Source organism: Gymnodraco acuticeps, unplaced genomic scaffold, assembly GCF_902827175.1.
Source record: "Gymnodraco acuticeps unplaced genomic scaffold, fGymAcu1.1, whole genome shotgun sequence".
Classification (NCBI taxonomy): Eukaryota; Metazoa; Chordata; class Actinopteri; order Perciformes; family Bathydraconidae; genus Gymnodraco; species Gymnodraco acuticeps.
Window position 1 is genome coordinate 14,766 of NW_022989824.1, and position 27,971 is coordinate 42,736.

At 39.6% G+C, this 27,971-nt stretch overlaps 1 protein-coding gene across 2 annotated transcripts in view; it reads left to right on the forward strand.

Moving 5' to 3' along the window:
- Positions 1 to 4,411: 4,411 nt before the first annotated feature.
- si (sucrase-isomaltase (alpha-glucosidase)) overlaps positions 4,412 to 27,971 on the forward strand; it is a 127,096-nt gene continuing 103,536 nt past the window's right edge. Inside the window, exons 1-6 of one of the 2 annotated variants that reach the window (XM_034234033.1) lie at positions 4,412 to 4,486; positions 23,348 to 23,471; positions 24,030 to 24,115; positions 25,278 to 25,398; positions 27,078 to 27,187; positions 27,455 to 27,606. In XM_034234033.1, the coding sequence (XP_034089924.1) occupies positions 23,348 to 23,471; positions 24,030 to 24,115; positions 25,278 to 25,398; positions 27,078 to 27,187; positions 27,455 to 27,606 (593 nt within the window). In that variant the 5' untranslated portion in view covers positions 4,412 to 4,486. Of the gene's footprint in view, positions 4,487 to 21,942; positions 22,049 to 23,347; positions 23,472 to 24,029; positions 24,116 to 25,277; positions 25,399 to 27,077; positions 27,188 to 27,454; positions 27,607 to 27,971 lie in introns of those variants that run through there. The other variant, XM_034234027.1, reaches the window with a different exon arrangement.

The following is a 27,971-nucleotide window of genomic DNA, read 5'->3' on the forward strand; positions in this document are numbered from 1 at the left end:
TTATTAACACCACTTTTGATGATTAAGGTGTAAATGCAATTGCAGACGTAAATAGATAATGTCATGTTATAAACCAACACATCCTCACTCCCAGGTCGGCCTATGTTGACGTTATGTCAAGTCCCCTGTCGGCTTTTTTCAACGCAAGGGGGGGGCCCTTAGCGTCCATTTTCAGCTTTCCGGGATGTCCATATGCTTCTATGGACGCTCATGGAAGCACGGCGTTCGTTTGTGTCGACTGCCCTTAAAGGCAATGTGAGCGTCCATTGTCATTGGATAACGGAGAATTGTACACCCGGAAGTAAGTATTCCCCTTACTGTCGATTGATTTTACAGTGATATCTGCACTACCCATCGACTAAAAAACACCAGATTATCCTTGTTAATTACACAACATTGATTGGTTTAAATTGTGTGCAATGCTTTTGTATTTTTCCCCTTCGATTCGGAGAAACAAATGTTTTTTCGGAGTAAAGGATGGCAGAAGACACTACACTACCCAGAATCCCCAGCTATCGTTTGGACTACACCATGTGCTCTGTTTGACAAACCCCGTGATAGTCCTCAAGCTCTGTGATTGGAGAGTGTGCTCCGAGGGTTACGCCGAGCCTCGAACAGCACTTGAAATGGGATGGAATCACGGCAGACTGTCCAAAACTGGATTTGAACGGGTCCACCCCGCCTCCCCCACCCCGTCCCCAGAACTACAAATGCTGGCAATTCTGTTTCGCAACATGTTCTGTATCTATGGCACGTCTCTACTGGGAGTTGTAGTTTTAAAAGACGTTTTCGTATTTCCCATAATAAGAAGTTGCCAGTATTAAACTGTGTACATCCCTGGAGGTTTAGGGGATAGGAAACACTCACATTTAAAACATATAATTAATAAATGGGTGAAAATTGCTTGTGCCCATAATGGGCAGCATTAATATATATATACACACATGCCAGCTAAGGTCAGAAGAGCTTTATTTAACAGCTGGTCTTATGTTTGTGACCCCTGTTGTTAATTGAAAACATTTCATTACATTACATTAATTGATAAGCCTGAAACATGCACTTGTTAAGGTTCAGAGGCATATTTTGCAAATATGGCAGTAGCCATTGATCAGCTTAAGATAAGATATACTTTATTGATCTCAAGTTGGAACATTTGCGTTACATCAGCATGTGTAACAGTTAAATATGCAGTGGTGTTTATTTGTAAATCATTTAGTTTAATCACACAAATTCAATGTTTTATATTCAACAATTCTGTGTTCTTTATTTATTGATTGTTCAATACCTGACAAGGTCGGAGATGAAATATCTACATACATCTTAAAAGAGTATAATACATTATGTATAATATCAGTTAAAATAAGTGCTTCAACATAGTTAACATTGCTGGAGGTACGCACAAATATTGATAGATGTCTTGTAATGCAATATTGAGGAACCTGCGACCCAAGTTTTTCATTCAATGCATAACTACACCATAGTTGTGTAGGCCTATATGATATGTCAATAAACCTTAGAAAATCTTGAAATCTTGAAAGGGATGTGCAAAATAGTCATTATATACAGTCTTTAATTAACTATTAGTAGAGAATAACGAGTAATGAATATACTTTATAGGGATCCTATTAATATCTAATAATAAAAATAATGAAATTCAATAACATGCTTTAACCACTAGGTGTCCCTTTATATCAGCTGTGCACCTTTGTGGTGTAAATACAGCCTATCTACCAATTGGATCAAATATAAAAGTCAGCCGAATTAGTGTTGATACTGCAAGGAGACGTATTGTGTGAAAATAAATGTAAGATGTTGTTTAATGGCTGATATATTTATGATCCACGTCACGTTTTCAGTTCCTCATGTTTGTCTAGAAGTCTTCTCATCAGGGCTCTATAAATACAGAACTACGGCAGATATGTAATATTTAATGCAGCCGAACCGTGTATTACCATGCCGTTATGTGATGACTTTCAAAGAGAAAAGCAAGCACACTCGGAATGAAGTATTATTGTATTTTTTTTAAATGTTTTCGGTCTGTTTCCGTTATTTGTTAATGACGATTTGCTGTGAGATGTGAGACTGGAATTGCACAGGGGGAAATAACGTAGGCTATCTTTAGATGCGGATTTTGTTAAACTAATATGTTTGCTCTGTGGACCAACACTATACATTGACGGGGAAGGGGGTAGCAATAAAGATAACACCATTAAACAGTTACACAACATAACAGAAATAATATCGATAGCAGCGTCCCTAGGAACCACCTTGGTAACAATGAAAACGTTATGGACGCAATTTCCTGAAGTAATCTTCGTAATAACTAGCAAACTAAAGATCATGTACATCCACTGCACACATCATCTGAAATAACAACTCATATTTCTCGCATCAAATGACATCAAAACGCATTTTAATGGCCAAACTAACTTTAAAATAGGCATTTTCCATCGAGAATAAAACGAAGTTCGGCCATGTTTTTTTTTTCTGCAGGGAGAAATTTGAAGATCACGTGACGTCAAACAGAGCACATGGTGTAGTCCAAACGATAGCTGATGATTCTGGGTAGTGTAGTGTCTTCTGCCATCCTTTACTCCGAAAACATATTTGTTTCTCCGAATCGAAGGGGAAAAATACAAAAGCATTGCACACAATTTAAACCAATCAATGTTGTGTAATTAACAAGGATAATCTGGTGTGTTTTAGTCGATGAGTAGTGCAGATATCACTGTAAAATCAATCGACAGTAAGGGGAATACTTACTTCCGGGTGTACAATTCTCCGTTATCCAATGAGAATGGACGCTCACATTGCCTTTAAGGGCAGCCGACACAAACGAATGCCGTGCTTCCATGAGCGTCCATAGAAGCATATGGACATCCCGGAAAGCTGAAAATGGACGCTAAGGGCCCCCCCCCCCTTGCGTTGAAAATGGACGCAAAGCCCCCCCCCTTGCGTTGAAAATGGACGCAAAGCCCCCCCCCTTGCGTTGGAAAAAGCCGACATGGGACTTGACATAACGTCAACATAGGCCGACCTGGGAGTGAGGATGTGTTGTATAAACCAATTACATGACGTAAACACCGCTAAGCTAAAGGCGGCTAATCTCTGGCATAATAATGTTTAGTAGTCTCATTAAGCTAAGTTTTTCCAAGCTTCCGACATTTACCAGTGGGGTATTTACGGATACAAGCGGCCGAGATGGGTTTTCTCCGCAGGGTGGCTGGTGTCTCCCTTAGGGATAAGGTGAGAAGTTCAGTCATCCGGGAGGGACTCGGAGTTGAACCGTTCCTCCTTCGCGTCGAAAGGAGCCAGTTGAGGTGGTTCGGGCACCTAGTAAGGATGCCACCTGGGCGCCTCCCTAGGGAGGTGTTCCAGGCACGTCCAGCTGGGAAGAGACCAAGGGGTAGACCTAGGACCAGGTGGAGGGATTATATCTCTTCGCTGGCCTGGGAGTGCCTTGGGATCCCCCAGTCAGAGCTGGTTGATGTGGCCAGGGAAAATAAAGTTTGGGGCTCTCTGCTGGAACTGATACCACCGCGACCCGACCACGGATAAGCGGGAGAAGATGGATGGATGGATGGATGGATGGATGGATGGATGGATGGATGGATGGATGGTATTTACGGATGGATTTAATGTCATAGAACACAACATTAACATCTTCAGAACTTCTATTAGAAACAGACCTATTCAGAATCAGGTATATTACAAAGTAGGTTTAGATTTACACAATTTAAACACGTCTAGAGGGGCCCTTTCATGCATTTTGGGGTTTTCCTTTCCCATTGTGTGTTATATAGGTTTTCGTGCATGTACATTTTCTGCAAATGCTAATATTATATAATCCAGTCTTCTGCAAACAAAGGTCAGTTTACTTTACACGAAATCCAGGTCCCTCATAACTCCAGAAGATAATTGTTGTGGAGTTAATCAGTACTTCTTCTTTCTAAATTATTGTAATGTGGAGAAATGGAGAAAGTGCATAATAATACTGAAATAATTATCCATGACAGTAAGAGTTGTTTTCGCAGTGTTTATCCCTTAATGGCAACACTTAATGCTATCAGCAGATTCAATTTAACATAATTACGTGTCAGATATTAGCTTTTAAATCTGATCTGCAATTTGAGAATGGAAGTGCGGTAAAGTGAGGAAGAATCCTTTTTTTGTGAACATACACAGAGAGAGACACGTATTGCACACCTTCCTCTTCTGCTCAGCACACAGATATTAAATAATGAAACAGTGATACTTCACAGACCGTGAGCAGCTTAGCATCAGGAGTAAACTTGAGTCCTTAACACATGAAAGGTGAGCGAGAAGTTTTGTATTCCTCCTTCTTTCTTAGTTCCTGTGTGATACTCCACTGAACCCGGGGCTCTGAGGAGTTCACAAGGTCATTGCAGGGTTTTACAACATCGCTGGCATAAGACGGCAAGGATTAATCACACTTTGACCTTCTTTCGACAGATAGTAGTGACTGGTGAGCTTTGCACCACACATGAATAACAACAAACACAGAGTGGTTAATCATTATATCGCGTCTATCCCATGAAGTGCATTTAAAGCAGCTATCAAAGCTTAACACTGACAGCTGTTAGCATTATTCTTATGCTTGACTGTGTGTAAATATGCCCCTCTGACCCTGTGTGTGTGTGTGTGTGTGTGTGTGTGTGTGTGTGTGTGTGTGTGTGTGTGTGTGTGTGTGTGTGTGTGTGTGTGTGTGTGTGTGTGTGTGTGTGTGTGTGTGTGTGTGTGTGTGTCTGCTCTGGTCAAACCAAGCAGAGCGCAGCAGCAGGTAGGGTGGACATTTCCTTTAGAAATGAAGCAGCAAACGCTTGGTGTGTGATACAATTATTCTTGTGCATTTCCCTCTTCATTCAAAATGCTGTTACTCCCCCATAGGGGTCCAACATCTGTGCTGTGCTTATGAGGAGTGCTGCATAATGGGAACACTTAGATAGGCCACCTGTATTATGAGTTGTGCAGTGGTTACGTTGTTGATAACAGTTGGATACACACACACAAACACAACTTCAACACCGAGTATAGAGTGGTGAAGCGATGACACATTTTTGCATGCCGATCCAGAAGTTAGCATTACCAGGACTCAATTAAAAGCTAATGGGAATATTCCATTGGATTTTCGAATATTGCAGAAAATAAGCTCTGCGGTAAAAACACGTTTATGATAATTGATGTTTTGTTCAGCAGGATAATCTACAAAATGACACCACTCTCTAACTTTTGAAGCGTAATTGGAATTGGCAAAATGTAAAAGCTAACATTCGGCTACAAACATCATGGTCGCACGGCTACCAAAACAACCGCTAGGCTAAGCTAAAGGCGGCTAATGTTTAGCAGTCTTATTTAGTAGCTTGTTAGCAACTGCCGTTTTCATGACACAAAAGCTTCAGACATTCACCAGTTGGGTTTTTACTGATATATTTGATGTCTTACAACAAAACTTGAAAATCTAGTAAGTTTGTATTAACCACGGATCTATTTTCAGGTTTCTTACAAAAAGCTAATTTACTGGCACCTGGAAGTGGTAAAATACTAACTCATTCCCGGGTTTTAGGACTCATTCCTGCACCAAATACTTGCTTGTTGAATGACTTCATCAACATGGACAGTTCATTGTTATGTTGCCATTTACTAGGCTTTATTTCCAACCCGATATCACGGCAAGACGTCCTTTTTTTGTGACGATTTACCATGCTGGGTGACGTGAAGATGTCACGATTTCGTCCCTTCAAACGTGACAGCTACACGGTATTGTTAACCTATGTTAACCAGTGGAGAAATAATCGGAAATACCAAGCAAATGCTACCCCGACATAATGATTTATTTTTTAATAGCCACACTCGATTACGCCGATTTTCTTGTTACCCCAGCTGGTCGACTCCTCTTTTAGCAGAAACAAAGGCTACATTAATGCAGTGGTGAACCGTCAGGGCCTTCAAGGTATTCAGAGAATACCCTGGAACACTCAGATAAATCAAACAAAACATCGATTTAATTATATAAATAAATGTATATAAAATGAATAAATGAGAATTGTATCTGTGTTGTTGATCTGTAATGTTACAGTGGTACGTTGATTTGTTTGTCCTTCTCGGACCATGCACTACGCATTTCAGTGGTTTTGTGTTAGAAAAAAAAGCAACCAATCAGATCTTGTTCTGGGTCTCTGGGTAGAATATCCTTCAACCAAGGTATTCTACATCCTTGATCGAATGCCCTGGGTTGCGTTCCGATAATCCAAAAATTAGCTCCTAAATTCTAACCCTATCTCCTATTCCTTGACCTCTGAGTGAAACGTCACGGGGTTAAGGGATAGTGGATAGGAGAATTCAAAAGGACTTAGGAGAAGAGACCGCGGTACTTTAGAGAATCCGAATGCACTTTCACTATCCGACGTGTTTATGATGCGCCAGCGGACGTCCTGAATGTGCGTCTGCTGCTGTGGGGTAACCATGGAAACTACAGTTTTCTATACAGCGGACTACAACATGGATGTTCAATAAGAACGAGGGACTCCTGTAAACTCATCTCGAGACTCTGCACCGTGCTCTGATGCTGTTGCTTTGCTTTATGAACGTGGACAACAGAGAAACATATTCTTCATGACCAAAGTTGGAATTGAAATAAAAAAGGAAAGTGAAACTTATGCTCGTCACCCTCTCCCTCCGGTCCACATTAATACAAATGATCAATATATATTATATATGCCATTAATAACTGTGTAATTTATACCTGGCCACTAAATCAATATATATGCCGTTTTGTTTTTGATCTGTATTTTTGAAAATGATGTAACTTTTTATCTTTTTTTTAGCATATTGTTTATTATATTATAACTTAGTACTTTTTTAGCATATTGTTTATTTTATTATAACTTAGTACTTTTTTAACGCATGTAAGATATGCAACACTAAGCTGTCTGTGGCTCTTTCCTGCTGTAACGCTGCACATTTCCCCTCTGTGGAACTAATAAAGGTATTCTGATTCTTTAATGGTCACACATGCAGAGCACACAGCACACACAGTGACATTTGTAACTACAGATACATATTAAGCCTGACAAAGTACTTAACGTCTAATATATTGCTTTCCTGCAATGTTAACTATATTTAAGCACTTATTTGTTTATTATTAAACTGATATTATACATATGTATTATACTCTTATAAGATGTATGTAGATAGTATGATAAATGTGCAGAATGACAGTTTAATGGTGGAGTATACACACATATTGATAGATGTCGTAATGCACTGTTGAGGAACCTGCGACCCAAGTTTTTCATTCATTGCATAACTACACAGTAGTTGTGTATAATATGATATGTCAATAAACCTTAGCTTATACAATCTTGAAATCTTGAAAGGGATGTGCAAACTAGTCATTATATACAGTCTGTAATGAACTATTAGTAGAGAATAACGAGTAATGAATATACTTTATAGGGATCCTATTAATATCTAATAATAAAATAATACAATTCAATAACGTGCTTTGACCACCAGGTGTCCTTTTCTATCAGCTGCGCACCGTTATGGTGTAAATACAGCCTATCTACCAATTGGATCAAATATAAAAGTCAGCCGAATTAGTATTGATACTGCAAGGAGACGTATTGTGTGAAAATAAATGTAAGATGTTGTTTAACTACTGATATATTTATGATCCACGTCACGTTTTCAGTTTTGGCGGCAGTTCTCCTGTTTGTCTAAAGTCTTCTCAGCAGGGCTCTATAAATAGAGAATTACGGCAGATATGTAATATTTAATGCAGCCGAACCCTGTATTACAATGCCGTTATATGATGACTTTCAAAGAGAAAAGCAAGAACACTCGGAATAAAGTATTATTGTATTTTTAAAAAAGTTTTCAGATTTCACATCACATAAACACCAAATCCCAGCATGCATTTCGGCTAAACCATCCAATCTTCGAGCTGAGGATCTTGTCTACGTCTGTTTCCGGTTTCGTTTATGACCGATGTATTTTGTTATACACACATTCCTTCACATTTACATTTTAATGTACATTAAAGTATTTCGTGAGGCCTTCTAACATATTTTTAAATATAACTACGGTTGTAGTTGAAGAGTTTGTAAATTAACATGAACCGAAGCTGTTGCCTGGCAACTCAATCGCACAACGTCACGTCCGTTAACGGATTATCTACACGCATGGATTAACATCGATGTAATACATTAATGTAGCCTTTGTTTCTGCTAAAAGAGGTGTCGACCAGCTGGGGCAACAAGAACATCGGCGTAATCGAGTGTGACTATTACAAAATAAATCATTACGTCGGGGTAGCATTTGCTTGGTATTTCCGGTTATCTCTCCACTGGTTAACATGGGTTAACAATACCGTGTAACTGTCACGTTCGAAGGGACGAAATCGTGACATCTTCACGTCTCCCAGCATGGTAAATCGTCACATGTTCACGTCTTGCCGTGATACCGGGTTGTTTATTTCTGTGTGACTCAAGGCGAAGATAATCCTTTTTTCTAACACAAAACGTTATTCTGTGGCATTACAAGCCCTATTACAGAATACTGTGTGGGTGACGCATGTGGAAGAAACATCAGACTGTAATGGAAAATAAAATACCAATACAAAAAGACACAAATCAGCAACCATAATCACATCAGTTATTATTTGAATGTTTGAGATGTGAAGATTTCCTCTACACTTTCTTCTACCATCCCTACAGACCGCTAACAAGCTCTCATTTTCACATACAAGCCCAAGACAGCGGGTTAATTGGAGCTTGTCTGAGTGTTGAGTAGCATGTTGGACTGTAATTACATCCCCTCCCTATTAGGCTACCATCAAAACATAGATGCTTGTTAAGGACACAGACCTACATTCAAGGAAACAACTTGCTAATTGCAGATTCCTTGGATCTTCATCACTAGGGTTACATTTGAGGTGAAGGTACTACAACACCAGAGTGTGTATTGGAAACAGAAAGATGTGATGATTGGTCCACTGACGTTTTGTTAAGCAAATGCATTTACGTGAGTAGGAGACTCACACAGAGTAGTTACAGAGAACACAGATTGTTGTTTTTTACCTCTAATGAATGAGGCCCGACAACGGGGTCTCTGAGCAGTGGTACCTTTCCATGATCTGGATGTAACCGTTTAGTGACACCAAATGTGACAAACTGGTGTTTGGAAAAGCTTTGGTTGCAACAGACTCTACATTGTTTTGGAAATATCTTAAAGACATAACATTTTAAGTCAATAGATTGTCTTTGAATATTTACAAATAACATTATGCTCATTTCACGTACATTCTTGTATTCATCGTCCCTCTACTGGGACATGTCTCCATGCTTTAATGTTCAAAAAGCTCTTTATTTTTCTCATACTGCCTGTGCTGCAGCACCTCTTTTCACCCTTTGTTGAGCCCCGTGCTCTGATTGACTCTTGTGATTGGTCAACAGCTTGGAGCTTAGCCAATAGAAGCGTTGAGGAAATAAATAAGGGTGTCGGAGATAAACTCCTTCTTGAGGGAACACAGGGATGTTAGCTTTAGCAGACAGTTTACATGCAGAAAGTCTATGTAACACCTACAGGAACGGAAAACCCCAAAATGCATGATAGGGCTTTTATAAGCTTTTCTGCAGAAAAAAGACTCGATACAGAGTTCAAGCTCACAGCAGGAGTCTGCAAAGTCTGAATGAAGAGTGCTTGTGTCGAATCTGGTTTACGTTGAGCCGTTGAAACACCTGTCAGATTTGTTTTAATGTTAAAAGACAAGACTCTCAGTAGGCCACCTGTATTTCCCTTGTAATTCCAGCTCTGCTACTCTGGATCATGTGTGCACCTAACAGCCAAAGCTAGCTAGCAAAGAGCAAACAGTAAGGGTTGAAACAATGTCCATGTATTACTATATGGAATAGAGAGTGCGGAGACAGCATGAACACATGGATTCCACTCAATAACTATAATTATTATAAATGAAATCAGTAATTATACACTCCACACAGCAGCTAGCCAATAACACTCAACAAATCTTTAACTTCAGTTTTTTTCTAGTATAAAATGAAACCAATAATTAGAAGGGGGTGCGAGTAGGGGGATTAATGCACACTTGTTTAGCAATTCAAGGATAAAAAATACTGATTTGCGCCAACAAATTATTACAAATCTACTCTAATTCATGACTGACATGCAGAGAGAGCTTTCAAATCTGGCAAATGCATGGTAATTATTGTTGTAACAATACATGGAGAGATTTGATGGATAAATGTAAAAGGTCAATTACTTTTTGAAAAAAAAATATATAACAGCATGGTTTCCTTTCTCAAGCATTATATAAGAGTGCATGACAGTATTATTCCTGAGTCGTCATATACATAAAGCTTTATATGCATGATTAAATATTAATAGCATTTATCACTGGGAAAATTATTTATTGTAGAGGATCATAGCCAGCCAAGGCCAGATAAAAATCAATACTAACCTATAACGTATATTACGTTGAGTGTCTTATTGTGTATCAAAGGTTACACAATGGTCATTTAGATGTTGGAAAGTTGCAAAAGTCATATAGACCAGAAAAATAAATAATTTTTTAATAATACCAGTAAAAAGGTATTACAACTTTTCTGTCAATCATGTGATTACATCAGCCCCCAAAAGACTTTCACTCATTGATTTACATTGGGAAAGAGCAAATGGGCCAGAAAAAAAAACATTTTAAAAACAGATATTAACCCTCCTGTTGTCTTCGGGTCAAATCTGACCGATTTACTACTTTCATCAATCATAACTTTTTTGTTTTACACTCGATTGCATTAAGGCTTTATGATATCCTTCCCAGTAGACATTTGAACATATGAAATTGCTGATCACCACTTTCATTGAATTTTGGATGATTTAGTCAACTTTGTAACATCCATGGTGTTCCCGGTCAAAAATGGCCGCCATAAAGAAAAGGAATTAGTAACCATCCGGATCAGATACAACACACACACACAAAGATCCAGACACACACACATACTCTAGATGTGTCCCCCCCCCTTATGTGCCCAATCCCCCCATGTGAATCACACCTGGCACTCACACACACACACACACACACACAAACACAAACACACACAGAACAATTTGACACATTTCCCGCTCTTATGTGCCCATCCCCCCACATGGATCACACCTGGCACACGCAATACATGTTCAGTGTCTATTCTTTGTATATTTACTGCAGTTTTTCATGTATACCGGTAGTCTGATACAATATTTACAGTTTGAAAGGGTGTTAAATGAAATTTGGTGATGATTAATGTTTTTTGTGTTAATGTAATAGCAGTTAAAACAGGACCGGTCAAATTTGACCGCGAACACCAAAGTAAGGGGGGGAAACGAAGAAAATAGGAGGGTTAAATTGACCCTAAGCGTTTTATTGTAATTCGAGAGTTACAAAGTGTTCATTTAGATCAGTGCTTCTCAAAGTGTGGTCCGCGGACCACTGGTGGTCCGTGAGCACCCCCTAGTGGTCCGTGAGTATATTGGTACAATTTCACATTTGAAATAAATACATTTATTTAAGTTGTTCGCACTCTCGCGGGAATATCTCCGCAATGAAACGAGCTTAAGTTTCACTTTCGATTGCATGATATAGCCCAGATAAGCACCTTCATCACACATGTTGCCACTTCTGTACAATTTTCAGGTGATTTGTAAAAAACGATGTGTTTTGGGATATTTGTGGAGTTAGGTGGTCCGCGAGTGTTTTTTTATTGGTTAAGTGGTCCTTGGTATGAAAAAGTTTGAGAAACACTGATTTAGATGATAAAAACGTTGCAAAAGTAATACAAATCCCCTAATAATGATAATAAACATCCATGGCAGAGCATTTTGTTTGCATCTACTGTAAATGATACCAGTGAAGAAAGTCTTGTATTCGCATATCCGGTAAACAATCCAGGTATTGATTTTCATAGTGACCAAACGGCGGTACTACAACATCTGTGTCAATCATGTGACTTCATTGGGCCTAAAATATAATTTTACGCATTGACTAAAACTGTGAAAGAGTAAATGGGCTGGGTAAAAAACACCATAAACAGTTATTATATTGACCTTGAGAGTGTTTCATTGTGATTCAAGGGTGACCAAATGGTCATTAAGATGTTGGAAACAAAGCAAGAGTCGAAAAAGAAATCCATAGCAGCACATGTGCTTCAAGTCTAAATGATACCAGTAAAGAAAGTCTTGTTTTCTGATTTCAGGTAAACAATCCAGGTATTGATTCACTTGCATACTGGCAAGGATTCCCACATGCTCACAAACAAAAGCCCACACACACACACACACACACACACACACACACACACACACACACACACACACACACACACACACACACACACACACACACACACACACACACACACACACACACACACACACACACACGCATGAACACACATACATAATCTTGGTTGGTTGGCAGCTCTCAATGTTGAGTGCCTACTCTTAAAGTGACTGGATCGATACGGGGGAGTGAATTGCCAATTTCAGTTTGTTCTATTGAAATCGGCTGGCGCTGCTTTCTGGAGGCAGAGCACCTGAAATTGGCAGTGGCAGAGTGGAATTGGATTTGTAGGGAGAGAAAGGAGTGAGCAGAATGACCAGAGACGGACTTGGACGCCTGCACCCCCATGCACGTGCAAAAGCAAACAATAGACGTTCCTGCAGTCAGTCTTTGTAGGTTTCTTAGCCAAATTATGACTACAGATATGAAAGCCCTTTGTCTTTTAACAGTCTCATTTACATGGACTTACTCACACACACTCAGAGCTCATCTTGGCTTCTTCGATCGTCTATGGAAATCAAGATGTGTGTTGGAAGAGCAGATGATTGGGTCCCTAGATAGGGAATAGCTCATTTAGTTGATCCTCTGCATTTTGTTTAGTGGAATGACATACTAGGCTACAGAGTGCCTTTGAATGGATGGATATCTGTCCATAGAGATCATGCAAAACCAGAGCTTAACATTCCTCTCCCACTTAAGCGCCCACAAAATGAAGCAGACGTAGAAGCAAATTACTATGGTGGCCAAACATTACATTACATGTCACTTGTTAGACGCTTTTATCCAAAGCGACTTACATACTCAAAACTGTGTCCGCCACAGGAGCAGTTTGGGGTGAAGTGTCTTGCCCAGGGACACAACAACATGCTGACTGCAGTGGGGTTTGAACCTGTGATCCGAACACCAATGCACTAATCCACTGCGCCACAGCCAAACAGTTGTACTAAACTTCTGTGTCTTGTTATCTATCATTGGGGCCAAGAATACTTTTTCCAATTGTCTTACATTGGAAAAGAGACACCTGTAAATGAGCAGTTTTTTTAAACAAATCAACGGCCCAGTCAACACATCATCACTCCCAGGTCGGCCTATGTTGACGTTATGTCAAGTCCCCTGTCGGTTTTTTCCAACGCAAGGGGGGGGGGCCTTAGCGGCCATTTTCAACGCAAGGGGGGGGGCCCTTAGCGTCCATTTTCAGCTTTCCGGGATGTCCATATGCTTATATGGACGCTCATGGAAGCACGGCATTCGTTTGTGTCGGCTGCCCTTAAAGGCAATGTGAGCGTCCATTTTCATTGGATAACGGAGAATTGTACACCCGGAAGTAAGTATTCCCCTTACTGTCGATTGATTTTACAGTGATATCTGCACTACTCATCGACTAAAACACACCAGATTATCCTTGTTAATTACACAACATTGATTGGTTTAAATTGTGTGCAATGCTTTTGTATTTTTCCCCTTCGATTCGGAGAAACAAATATGTTTTCGGAGTAAAGGATGGCAGAAGACACTACACTACCCAGAATCCCCAGCTATCGTTTGGACCAGAGCCGTATAATAGAAGAGTTATGACATCTCCGTTCACTCCAATGGACCACTTTTTTACAGCAATGGCGGATCGTGGAGCCTCTCATTCGTTCCCCGGAAGTTAGCGCCAAGGCTAGCAGAGCGGTAGAGTTGCAGCATAATAACCGTTCGTGACGGACTTTTAAAGGTAAGAAGAAGTTTAAAGATTTATATTGCGGATATTATCAGTACATCTGATTCAAATTAACATGTGTATTAAAGGATGTCAGTGGATTATCCCTAAATCAGTAGATTTAGGGAACGTTTACAGATAACAGATCAAGCTAGGATACCGAAGCAAGTTAGCAACAGACGTTGAACAACCTTTTAATTGTAAATTCCGTTCTCTTAATGTCATTTGGTCCAACGTTGTTGAATTAGAGAAGAGGGGCTTCTAAACAGGATTGTATGCGGGGGTGGAGGGAGTTAAATATTAGATAAATATAACTTTGGTGCGTGTAAGAGTGAGTGTTTTTAGCAGAGCCATATTGTGTCCTTGTGATTATGTTGATTATTACCTGCCTGTATAATGTTGCAGCTCAGCTGATTTTGGATTGATGGCAAAGGGAGAGGGACTTAAGTGAGTGTGAAAACACAAGGTAAGTTTAATACTACTGTTTTATATAAGTAAGCATACTAAACATGTATTCTATCACTGTATTATATAAGTAATATTGTTAGTAACCTACTGTATGGCAGGTGGAGGGGCAGTGATGTTACAGGTGGAGGAGCAAAACTGCAAGACTGCAAACTCACAAGGCAGAGAAATCGAAGTTTCTTCTCCAGAGATGAGGTTGATTTCACTTCAATTTTTTCATATTTTCTAAAGATGTGGAAATGGCACACAAAAAAACTTGAGAGCTGTAACCAAGACAACTGTAACAACATGAGTAGACAGCCACCAAGGTTTTTCAAGTCCCTTTCTTACTCCATTTTGCCAACCCAAACTTCCAGGTACATGACGGGACACCTTGCTTGTTTTTGTTGTTTGCGCTCCTCTGGCAGGTGGAGGGCAGTGATCCCTTCCCTTCTTCCCTCAATCTTTGAGACTAATGTAAGTAGAAGACATGGCACTGTAAATGTTCGAACATTTAAAATATTATACCACTTAAAAATAAGAAATATTACTTTTGTTACTAAGAGTTCATACTTATTATACCTGTGTCACCTTTCACACTATAGCTGTGATCATGAGCTATGGGCTTTGTAGATACAGGTCCCGGGGTGAATCGTGGTGCAGGGGCCCTTCTCTTTTTGACCACAGGGCGATGCACAAAGATGGTGGGTATAGCCTCTGCTCTCAGCCTAGTCTTGCCCTTTTTTGTCTTGACAAACTGGTCTGCATCAAAATGTGCCTGCGGAGTGACTTGAGGTTACTTCACACACAGAACAACTGTGTCTGAATCTTGTCTGCCCACATACATATTCCATAGTGGTTGAATACACAGTATTAGGAAACACTTTATACTTACTGGACATGTTATACTCATTACATACTGTATATACAATATGACCAAGAATGTGAGGCAACTTTATAGAAATTCATATCACATATGTTACTGATGCCATTTGTCATACTTTGTTAAACTCACAAATAATAAAGTTCTATAACTTCAGTTGGGAACAAAGACCACACCTTATCTCCCCAAGGCAATTTCCCATCCAATAGGTGTGCTGTGTGTGTATAACCCTTTCTCCTGTCTGTTTATCCCTCTTTCAGCACAAGAACCAGAGGGGGATTCAATGGAGCCTGAATACCTGCACTGAGACCCTCACCCTGCACCCTGAGTCTCAACTCTGTGTTTTTCAAGCCTTTCCCTGTTTTTTGTATTAAACAAAACATTAAGCTTTCCCAATGGTGTGGTTTTCGTTTTGTGAAAAAGTGCAAATGCAGTGTTTGTATATAAATCACATATTTTGTTGCTGTTGGTCGTGAAATTGCTCCTGCTTCCTCCGCTCTGTGTCAGTAGGGAAACTGTACATTTGTACTCCTTTCTCTGAGCGATTGGAGCATCCCCAGGCAGCACAGCAAACCATGGTGGCGACTAGGAGGCAGCACAGCAAACCAGGACAACACGGAGGAAAAGGCACAGACAAACTGCATGATATGCTATTCAATGTTTATTGAATTCCATGTATTTGCAATGGATGTTCCTAAAACAACACATTTAACATCATCATCATCATCATGCTGCTGCTAGTCCTTTGATAGTCACCTGTCGGTCTCCTGTCCTTTCTGAAAGCCATAAAGATGACATTAGTCATTTAGATAACTTGTGTCCTCAATTACCATGGGATTACTGAAACTACCATGACTTTAAGAAAATGGTAGACATTAATCTAATCTGAATTTTAAAGCATTACTTTAGATCCCCTCTCTCTAAATATATCAATAAACATTAGAAAGTGATATGCTCCTGACTACCATACAGGTTTAAGAAGATAATATTGGTTTTAAAGAATTCAAAGCTATAAATAAACAGCAACAGGCTCTTTAACCAAGGCACTGTTAGCCTAACATGTAAACTAGTTGTTCACACTAATCCAGCAAATTCTATTTTATTTTTTAAAACATATTGATGTAAATACATACACATATCGATTTGTTGTATACATTTTGCAAATCAAAACCTTTATTCACTAATAATTACCAAAAATCGTAGTTCTATCTCCTGTTATCAATGCATTCACATTGCCCGCCATGAACTTCCGGGGAACGATCCTCTTCTACATGAACCACGTGACGATAACCGTTTTTGGACTTCCGTTGTCGTAACTCTTCTATTATATGGCTCTGGTTTGGACTACACCATGTGCTCTGTTTGACGTCACGTGATCTTCAAATTTCTCCCTGCAGAAAAATAAACATGGCCGAACTTCGTTTTATTCTCGGTGGAAAATGCCTATTTTAAAGTTAGTTTAGCCATTAAAATGCGTTTTGATGTCATTTGATGCGAGAAATATGAGTTGTTATTTCAGATTATGTGTGCAGTGGATGTACATGATCTTTAGTTTGCTAGTTATTGCGAAGATTACTTCAGGAAGTTTTCATTGTTACCAAGGTGGTTGCTAGGGACGCTGCTATCGATATTATTTCTGTTATGTTGTGTAACTGTTTAATGGTGTTATCTTTATTGCTACCCCCTTCCTCGTCAATGTATAGTGTTGGTCCACAGAGCAAACATATTAGTTTAACAAAATCCGCATCTAAAGATAGCCTACGTTATTTTCCCCTGTGCAATTCCAGTCTCACATCTCACAGCACATCGTCATTAACAAATAACGGAAACAGACCGAAAACATTTAAAAAAAAATACAATAATACTTTATTCCGAGTGTGCTTGCTTTTCTCTTTGGAAGTCATCACATAACGGCATTGTAATACACGGTTCGGCTGCATTAAATATTACATATCTGCCGTAGTTCTCTATGTATATAGCCCTGATGAGAAGACTTCTAGACAAACATGAGGAACTGAAAACGTGACGTGGATCATAAATATATCAGCAATTAAACAACATCTTACATTTATTTTCACACAATACGTCTCCTTGCAGTATCAACACTAATTCGGCTGACTTTTATATTTGATCCAATTGGTAGATAGGCTGTATTTACACCATAAAGGTGCACAGCTGATATAAAGGGACACCTAGTGGTTAAAGCATGTTATTGAATTTCATTATTTTTATTATTAGATATTAATAGGATCCCTATAAAGTATATTCATTACTCGTTATTCTCTACTAATAGTTAATTAAAGACTGTATATAATGACTATTTTGCACATCCCTTTCAAGATTTCAAGATTTTCTAAGGTTTATTGACATATCATATAGGCCTACACAACTACGGTGTAGTTATGCATTGAATGAAAAACTTGGGTCGCAGGTTCCTCAATATTGCATTACAAGACATCTATCAATATTTGTGCGTACCTCCAGCAATGTTAACTATGTTGAAGCACTTATTTTAACTGATATTATACATAATGTATTATACTCTTATAAGATGTATGTAGATATTTCATCTCCGACCTTGTCAGGTATTGAACAATCAATAAATAAAGAACACAGAATTGTTGAATATAAAACACAGAATTTGTGTGATTATACTAAATGATTTATAAATAAACACCACTGCATATTTAACTGTAACACATGCTGATGTAACGCAAATGTTCCAACTTGAGATCAATAAAGTATATATTATCTTAAGCTGATCGATGGCTACTGCCATATTTGCAAAATGTGCCTCTGAACCTTAACAAGTGCATGTTTCAGGCTTATCAATTAATGTAATGTAATGTTATCAATTAACAACAGGGGTCACAAACATAAGACCAGCTGTTAAATAAAGCTCTTCTGACCTTAGCTGTGTGTATATATAATGCTGCCCATTATGGGCACAAGCAATTTTCACCCATTTATTAATTATATGTTTTAAATGTGAGTGTTTCCTATCCTCTAAACCTCCAGGGATGTACACAGTTTAATACTGGCAACTTCTTATTATGGGAAATATGAAAACGTCTTTTAAAACTACAACTCCCAGTAGAGACGTGCCATAGATACAGAACATGTTGCGAAACAGAATAGCCAGCATTTGTAGTTCTGGGGACGGGGTGGGGGAGGGGCGGTGGACCCGTTCAAATCCAGTTTTGGACAGTCTGCCGTGATTCCATCCCATTTCAAGTGCTGTTCGAGGCTCGGCGTAACCCTCGGAGCACACTCTCCAATCACAGAGCTTGAGGACTATCACGGGGTTTGTCAAACAGAGCACATGGTGTAGTCCAAACGATAGCTGGGGATTCTGGGTAGTGTAGTGTCTTCTGCCATCCTTTACTCCGAAAAAACATTTGTTTCTCCGAATCGAAGGGGAAAAATACAAAAGCATTGCACACAATTTAAACCAATCAATGTTGTGTAATTAACAAGGATAATCTGGTGTTTTTTAGTCGATGAGTAGTGCAGATATCACTGTAAAATCAATCGACAGTAAGGGGAATACTTACTTCCGGGTGTACAATTCTCCGTTATCCAATGAGAATGGACGCTCACATTGCCTTTAAGGGCAGTCGACACAAACGAACGCCGTGCTTCCATGAGCGTCCATAGAAGCATATGGACATCCCGGAAAGCTGAAAATGGACGCTAAGGCCCCCCCCCTTGCGTTGTAAATGGCCGCTAAGGCCCCCCCCCTTGCGTTGGAAAAAGCCGACAGGGGACTTGACATAACGTCAACATAGGCCGACCTGGGAGTGAGGATGTGTTGGCCCAGTATAACGGAAGAGGATTAAGGCCTCATGTCTATAAAATCTGACCCAAAGCTATTTGAAGTCTGGATTCAGAAATCTAACTATTTTTCTCAGGGTTCTGACTCTGATCTCAGCATTTTGACTTTTATCTCAGAACAAACATTTTTTATTTCGGTCAGATCTCAAAAATGTGTTTTTTGGCCCTCTGTTCAATACAGTGCAAACACTTTAGCCCTTATCTAAAGGTCCTAAAAGTTGTAAAATGCTCTAAAAGCTGAATCCAGAGTTATTTCCTCTCTCTGAGACGCTGTTATGACGGAGTCCATTGGAGGTAGGGTTTAAGCCCCTGTCACACTGTCCCGAAATTGACACCCGATGGACACACGAATATGGAATTGTGAATTTTGCACGAAGATGGCCCCGAACCACACACGAAGGCAACATTTACATTACATTTAAGACATACAACTGCAATGAAAGTACCAAAAACAATTATGTTACAGTACTATGATACTGTACTGATATCTTCAGACTTTGTTCTTTACTTTATCCGTCGTTATATGTAGAAAATATTACGTTTTCTCCGTAATGTTGTTTCCATAACAACAACAACTTTCTGTCAACTGTCCTTCAAAATAATATATTATATCCTTTTTAGTTTCACAGAACACAAATTGGGTTATTTACATAATATATTTACATGATTTTGTTGTGCAATAAAACAACCCGATGGACACACGATAAAGGAAATGTTCAAATTCGGCTGTGATCGTAGCAACATCGGGCCATTCGTGAGGGCATCTTAAGCCTTCGTATGACCGCCGGTGGAGTTTCTCAGGCTCCGGCAGCAACTTCGTGAGCGGTGGCAAAATCTTTGGCATGCCAAAAAATTGCCGAAGGACCTTGCGAAGGTTCATTTTCGTGTTGAATTCGTGTGTCAATTTTGCCCTTCGTAAGGCCATCGTGAGGGCATCTTGTTATCATCGGTGCCATCGGGCATTCGCCCCGATCAGAGTGAGGGCGAATGCACCGATGATAACACGAAGATGACACGATTTGACAAGATGCCCTCACGATGCCTTACGAAGTTGCTGCTCACGAAGTTGCTGCCAGAGCCTGAGAAACTCCACCGGCGGTCATACGATGGCTTAGATGCCCTCACGAATGGCCCGATGTTGCTACGATCACAGCCGAATTTGAACATTTCCTTTATCGTGTGTCCATCGGGTGTCAATTTCGGGACAGTGTGACAGGGGCTTTAAGGAAAGCATAAATATATGCATGCTTTATGGGCTTAATCTGGAAAAGCTGGGTATTTTTGTACTCCAGAGCCTTGGCTTCATGCGCCACAAAGCAACTTTCATTGGAATGAACGCAGACCCGCCTCCAACGCTGTATCCAGTTCTCTTTGTACATCAATGGTCCCGACGTCTTCCACATGTGTAAAGGCCAGAGAGGAGACGAGCATTGTTAATCTTTTCTGCTGGCTTGCTACATAATGATGATTGTGGCATTGGGTTCATGTCACAGCAGAGAGTGCAATCATCTGTCTTCACCCCAGAAAACCTGGGAGGCATTGTTACAAGACAAAGATGGTGTAAAAATGCCAGAAGAAGAATAACCTATGCACTTTGCAGTTAAGTAGCGTAAGCTAACACCTGTCCATAATAAACACTCATGAATGAGAATTTATGAACAAGTGGGACAAAGGTTTAACCACCTCTTACTCGTGCCGCTCCTTCACCCATAGAGATCAGTCAGTGGTTGAACTGATTGGGAATCAGAGAAATGCTAAGGAAGTCTGATTCTCCTTGTGTTTGATCTCATGTTCAGTTTGCTGCAGCCAATTTTTTCTTGTTACTTAGTTTAATGGGAAAGAACAATCACTAACTTAACCTATCAGTATGTCAATGTTAGAGCAAATAGACATTGGATGTATTCATAAAATCAGACGGTAAATGTCTATTCCCATAAACTGCTTACTGAACGTTGGAAGGAGTAATGATTATGTGTCCATATTGGAGAGATGAAGGCATTTACACATTTGCAACATCTGTCCAGAATGCCTCTCAACATCACTTAGCATAAGAAGCCCATTTGATGAACGTGTAAGGTTACCATGCCTGATGCCTGCCTCATATAACTATACAGACATGGGGAAACCAGTATCATACATACATACATACAAAATAATGGCCAGGCTCACATAGGATTGAATGGCAATACATTATACATAATATTGTAAAGGTATTATAATTTTTTTAATTATAATGTTTCTAAAGCTTGTTTCCACTGCAAACACTGACATAAATACTGCCAATTGTGTGTGTGTGTGTGTGTGTGTGTGTGTGTGTGTGTGTGTGTGTGTATATGTGTGTTAATGAGTGATATGTTAACTTCGGGGTGAAGATAAGTGAAGATAACTTTAGCTGAGTCACAGGTTACATACAAACATCATATTAATATATAATAAATGTACCCTAATCTTTCAGTGAATAATAATCCGCTGCGCACACACACGCTCACTCATAAACTCATCAAACATGATCGCCAGATTGTAACAAGCCGATATGGGGATTTTAGGATTCTGTTTTTTTTTGTTTCACTCTACAGTGTTATCTGACATTTTATGGCTTCAGGGTGTGCATGATCAGACTGACACACACACACACACACACACACACACACACACACACACACACACACACACACACACACACACACACACACACACACACACACACACACACACACACACACACACACACTGAAGGAGTAGTGAGCCTAGCAATACTTACTGTGGTTCAAAAGGTGCTATCCCACTTGAACTCAGAAGCACTTTGCCCTGATCATTGGTGAGAGCCAAGGTAAGACTGCAGCTGCAAACAATCTACCTGTTGAAATTAAAATAAAACCAATTCTGATTTAGTATTCGAGTTTTAGGATTTGTCAATGTTAGACGATGATTGTGATGCTGATGGGATTCTGTTGTAATAGCTTTAAAGTTAACGCATCACTGTTATGAAAAGATAACATCTATTGTTTCAGACAAAGAGCCTGGACCTAGACTTTCCTACAGCTTGCAGAGATGTCTGTATTATGCAGCTCTATCTGCATAACTGTTGACGGATTGTGACCAATTTTGTTAATGATACTGTTGGTTAAGTATAGTGCTTTGCTACCAGAGTAAATAACCCACTGTTAATTGCAGTGTAGCCCTGAGGAACAGATGTCTAAAGAAGGGCTTTGAATACTGATGCATTGACAGATTTCTTTATTCAGAAGTCCCCTGCACTGATCCACGTCTCCTTATGCCGGTGTTGAATATAATTACAGGCGACAAACCTCCTCTTCTGCTGACATTAACTTTTAGAGAGATATGTCTCTATGTATCTAAATGCGTTAAGCTAAAGTTCAAATGAACTATCAGATCATTTTAAATCACCTGCTCTGCTGGGAACGTCAACTATTCAGCCGAAAAGTGTGCAAGTGCCCATATCAGAATCTCTGTGTGTCTGGAGAAGTAAAACGATATGCCGTTATGGGTGGAAGCTATTTTTAGGAGCCCAGTGTACTCTAATGGAGAAAGAAAGAGGCCAATGTGAATGTGTTTGCTCAGTGTTACATTTGCAGGTGATTCTGCTTCTTTATGGTGTGCAGGGGGGCATGCACACGTTTGACTCTCCATCTCTCTTTGCCCTCGCCTGCTCTTCACAGCACATTTGCCAGGATGGCTATAAGCCTCTCCTTCACCCAAATAGACACACACATGAAGACATTCACCTTGTTTTTGTCTCCAGGAGTACATTGGAGCGGAGCCTAATTGCTTGAGTGATATGAGCAGTGCCTTTGCAAAGACTGGCCTGGCCTGGTAGTTCTGTACGACTCTCTGTTTCTCTTTTTGAAAAGTCCTGTTATTTTTCTTGTTTTTTTACTGCAGAAATACTTCTCTGAGTCCAAGGTCAATGCAAGAAAAATATATCTCTTTACTATAGTTTGGTGCATGTGTGTATGCATGTGTATCTAGCCAATGGGTCTAATTAAGCGGGGACGTTTTCTGAGACCTTTGAGACCTTGCCTTAAGTAAACTGGGAGTCATTATTGGGTGTTAATGATGTTGGCCTTTGTAATCACTCTCCCTGTATGCATGTGTTTATGTGTGTCAGATGGGGAAAAGGCGCTTCTCTGGATTGGAGGTGACATTAATGGTCATGTTTTCACTGATGTTGGTGGTAGCCATCGCTCTCATAGTTCTGTTCGTCACCGGAGAAGGTGGAGTCGTTAAAGATGGTAAGTGAACACGCAAACAAATACGTGAAGGACACAACTTAAACACAACCAAGGAAAAAAGGAAGTAAACCTTCACTAAGCTTGGCCAATTTTTCAGAAATTGCTAAAGAGGCCCTCTTAGGCTTTTTGGGGTTTAACGTTGTCTGTAGAGTGTTAGACAGGGTTTTGTGCATGTAAATGGTGTGCAAATAACCAATACGACCCTCTGTCTGGTTTCAGACAGAGGGTGAAAAGATTTGCTGCAGCACAGGCAGTATGAGAAAAATAAAGAACTTTTCGACAAAGTAGAGGCACAACATACAAATATGAACCTGAACATTTGCATTATATGTCTGACTGCCCTTATTGGCAAAACAACATTATTTGTCAGGGACCTTTAGCATAATTTTTACATTATATTCACCTTTTTTACGGTCAGGTAACCATCATTGAAAAATGTAATATAACCACATAAGTATAAATCTCAAATGAGTATGCAGTCTATCACTAGTGTATTATGGTAAGATTGGGCTTTCACTCTAATTTTCTGTTTTAAGTAAACATTTCCTCTTTTGGCAGAATCTACTGAAGTATTCGTTCCTCAGTGTCCTAACATTCCTCTGGCTGAGAGAGTAGACTGCTTCCCTGAGGCTGGAGCCTCCAAGGTATGAGCCACTATTTTTTCAAAGTAATGTTTATCGAGGTTTTTCCAGGACCTGTAAACAGATTAGAGTGGTGCAGGAATGAGTCCTATACCAGGACATAAGTTAGCATTAGCATCTCTCGTCTCAAAGGCTTTTTTTATATGTGTTTTTGGATCAATGCCTGAAATAAGATCTGAGGTTAACACAAGCTAATGAGATTTTCAGGTTTTGTAATTGGACATAAAATAAGTCCATTTATAAAACGGACAAGTCAAATCAAGCAATATGATTGGTTCTTAGCCGTGATATAATGAGCGTATATCACGGGTAGAATTGTAGTTTTGTAGTTTTTGTGTTTTCACAACAAGTCAGTATCCCTCCGCGTCTGAGAAAAGCTGCAACCGTTACAACTGTTACATCACGTCCGTTACGAAACTAAATAACTAACAAAGCTTAAGATGGAAACATGTAAGGGATAATGTGTAGCAAGGACTTATTGACCGTTGTTAAGGACGCTCACATCACACGTCAATTTAACTGTATAACTTTTCAAACTGGGACAAGAAAACAGCGGAGAAGTAACGGGGCAGAAACCCTCCTTTTTATGCAACGGTCCAGACATAGACATCAAACGGCAAAACATATTCAGTGTGCAGTTACTTTGGCATTAGGACAGGGATATCTAGATACTTTCCAAGGTTTGAAATAATGAATTGTGCTACTTTTAAAGCAAGCAACGATGTTTTCAAATCTGTAATCAAAAAGGTCCGCAAACACGCTATCGAAGCAGTTCCTGCCGTTGCTACGTAGTTCAAACGGTAACAACGGACTATTTTTGATCCGCCTGTCGGGTGTTCTTTTACCCATAATGACCGCCTCGCAGCACATTATCCCTTACTGAACTTCGACCTCCGGGCTGGCCTTACTATGGAGGAGTGGATTGAGCAGTGCCTATCTCCAGAAAAGAAAAGCACCTAAACGACGACATGCAGAGCTACGTGAAGAGCAGTTTTAAATAGCTGTTGATGCTTTTTGCTAACCTGGTTTTAATGATTATTAGAAACAGCGGTGATGATGATGATGATGATGATGACAACAATGTTTATAGTAGCAGTAATGACAATAATAAAGGCCATGCTGGTGATGATAATGATTTACAACATCAACCTCCCTGCTGGAACAGCTGCGTTGTGAGGAGCGAGGATGTTGCTGGGGCCCCCTGGACGAGAGGAACGTCCCCTGGTGTTTCTTCTCAACCAACCATGGATACACAGTGGAATCCATGGAGCAGCCCAATCCTCACGGTAACATTTTATTTCCACCCTCGTCTACCACTCACACGTTCTTTGAGTGATGGAAACATTACATTTTTTTCAGACAGTTTATTTTCCAAATCCAACCGATCCACATTCTTTTAATCTGTCCGTCTGTCTTGCTCACATCGTTTTTTTTTTAAAACTCACTCTGCCTAAGGCATGCTTCTCTGTGAAATATAATATGGATGACATATCAGAAAACATGATTGACTTTGCAGCATGCAGGTTTTTCTATTTTCTGCTTGATTTCACTGCCTTATGTGATCTCAGTTATTGTGTATAGAGCAAGCAAGATTAGACCTTTCCATCCACTCTAAATTGCACTAGATTCAAGCACATTGTTTGAATAGCATAAGAACAATACACGTACAATGTTTTATGTAAATAGCGAAATTGAAATAGTTAAATAGCATAATTTATCTTGCCCACTCTGTTATAGCCTTAATTTGACTTTAACCATCACAGACAAATGAAAGCCCTCCCTATAAACTCTCTTCAGACACTTTTACATGCATTTTGCTTTGGTATTGCTCAAGGCCACTATGCAAATTACCCACGTTTACCTCCGAGGCAGCTGTGGACTCTGTAAGCGTATTGCACAATTTGAACATTCGGGTAAATAAATAACCTGGGAATACACCTGCGTTCCAATGCATTCCCATCCCAGTGATGAATCTTATGTGTAGTGCTCAAACTGCTGTAGTTTGCTTTATTGTTGCAGTTCACTTATCATTGTAATGAATAAGTATTTGTCATGTTAAGATAAAATGTTGTAATTTTGTATTTCAATGCACTTAGGTTGTCTGGGTAACTAATGCAGCGGGTGCACAGCTCATCCAACATTTACTCTCTAGAGCTTCTAGATATCAGTGGAGCACATTGTGATCGTTTAATAGACCACTCACTTTTCATCTTTAATAGGAAATAGACTATTTCGAACATGGGTACTCCATTATTAAATGAATAGTTGAAGATGAATTCGGCATTCATCGAGCAGGTTATAACTCGCAATAAAACCACCATTTGTCCTGGGTTTTAACTCTGAGGTGTTTGTTTTCTAACAAAATATAAACATATTAATAGAGTGGTGGATTGATGATATATTTGTACAGGCTGATCCAGAAGTTAGCATAGCAAGGGCTCGGTCGACTAACTATGGGATTTCTCTATTGGATTTTGGAATGATGCGGAAAAAATACATATGGCAAAAAATTACATTTATGATACTTTCACGTTTTGTTCCCTAGAATAATCTCACAAATGAATGCAATCACTAAAATTAAACGTAATGAGCTACATGACAGTTGCATGTCAGCACCGCTAAAATAATGGCGGCTAATGTTCGGCGTGATGACGTTTAATATGTAGCCACTTGTTAGCAATCACAGTTTTTATGACACGTAGAAGCTTCAGATATCCACTAGTGGGGTATTTCCTGACATTTTTAATGTTGTTGAACAAAAACGAAAACATCTATTTATTTTCCAAGTTTATTCATCAAACGTGAATAATATCACTTCCCTAAAACGCCAAAACCAGGATTTAAGTCGTTTTTGATTGACTCTTTGAAAATAAAAAAGATTATTCTGGTGATTGAGAAGTTAAAGGTGATATATCGTGAAAATTCATTACAACTTTTACCCTCCTTTTTGATTCTTATTTTGCAGTAATGAATGCCCGTCTGAAGAGAATGGCCTCTCCTTCTTTGTTTGGGGCTGATATAGCAGAGCTGTCTTTCCACGCAGAGATGCAGACAAACAACCGACTCCATTTTAAGGTACGCACTGACAAACACCATCTACGTTACACACCTTCTTTCTCGCACCCAAATTAACATTCACTTACATCCACACACTCGTACACATTCAGACAACTACAGAGGAAGTTGTCAGATAAATCTAGTCCAGTCAAATCAAGTTCAAAAGTATTTTTTATCAAAGCACGTTTAACACAACTGCTGAGGAACAAAAGAGGACACAAATAGTGATGTACGAGGCCACGCTCACATTGCCTGTACGCGTGTGTCTCTCCTCTCTCTGCTCAGATCACTGATGCCCACAAGCAGAGGTTTGAAGTCCCTCATGAGCACATCAGCAGCCTCAACAGCGACCCCTCCAGCCCCATCAGCAACACCTTGTCGATGACGACCGCACCCTTTGGCCTTGTTGTGCGCAGGAAGGAGACCGAAAAAGTCCTGTGAGTGCTTACAATGTGTGTGTGTGTGTGTTTTATTGTGCATTTGTGTTGGACAGGGACAGAAAACCACAATATCACATTGTTTGTCATGTGGATAGTGAAGGAAACACAAAAGATTCAAGGCTTTTATTGTCATGTACATAGCTACAGTGTATGTGTCAATGCACATCTTAGGTCACAGGCTCCTCCGATGTCGCAACATAATACAAGAGACAAAATAGTTAAAATAGTGCAAGTAATACAAAAAAAATAGAATAGAAATAGTGCAAGGAGAGTCTATATACAAGTAATTGGAATAGTATATATATATTAGACAGCATTCAACATAAGTATTATACATTTAATAAGTCATAATATAATATATA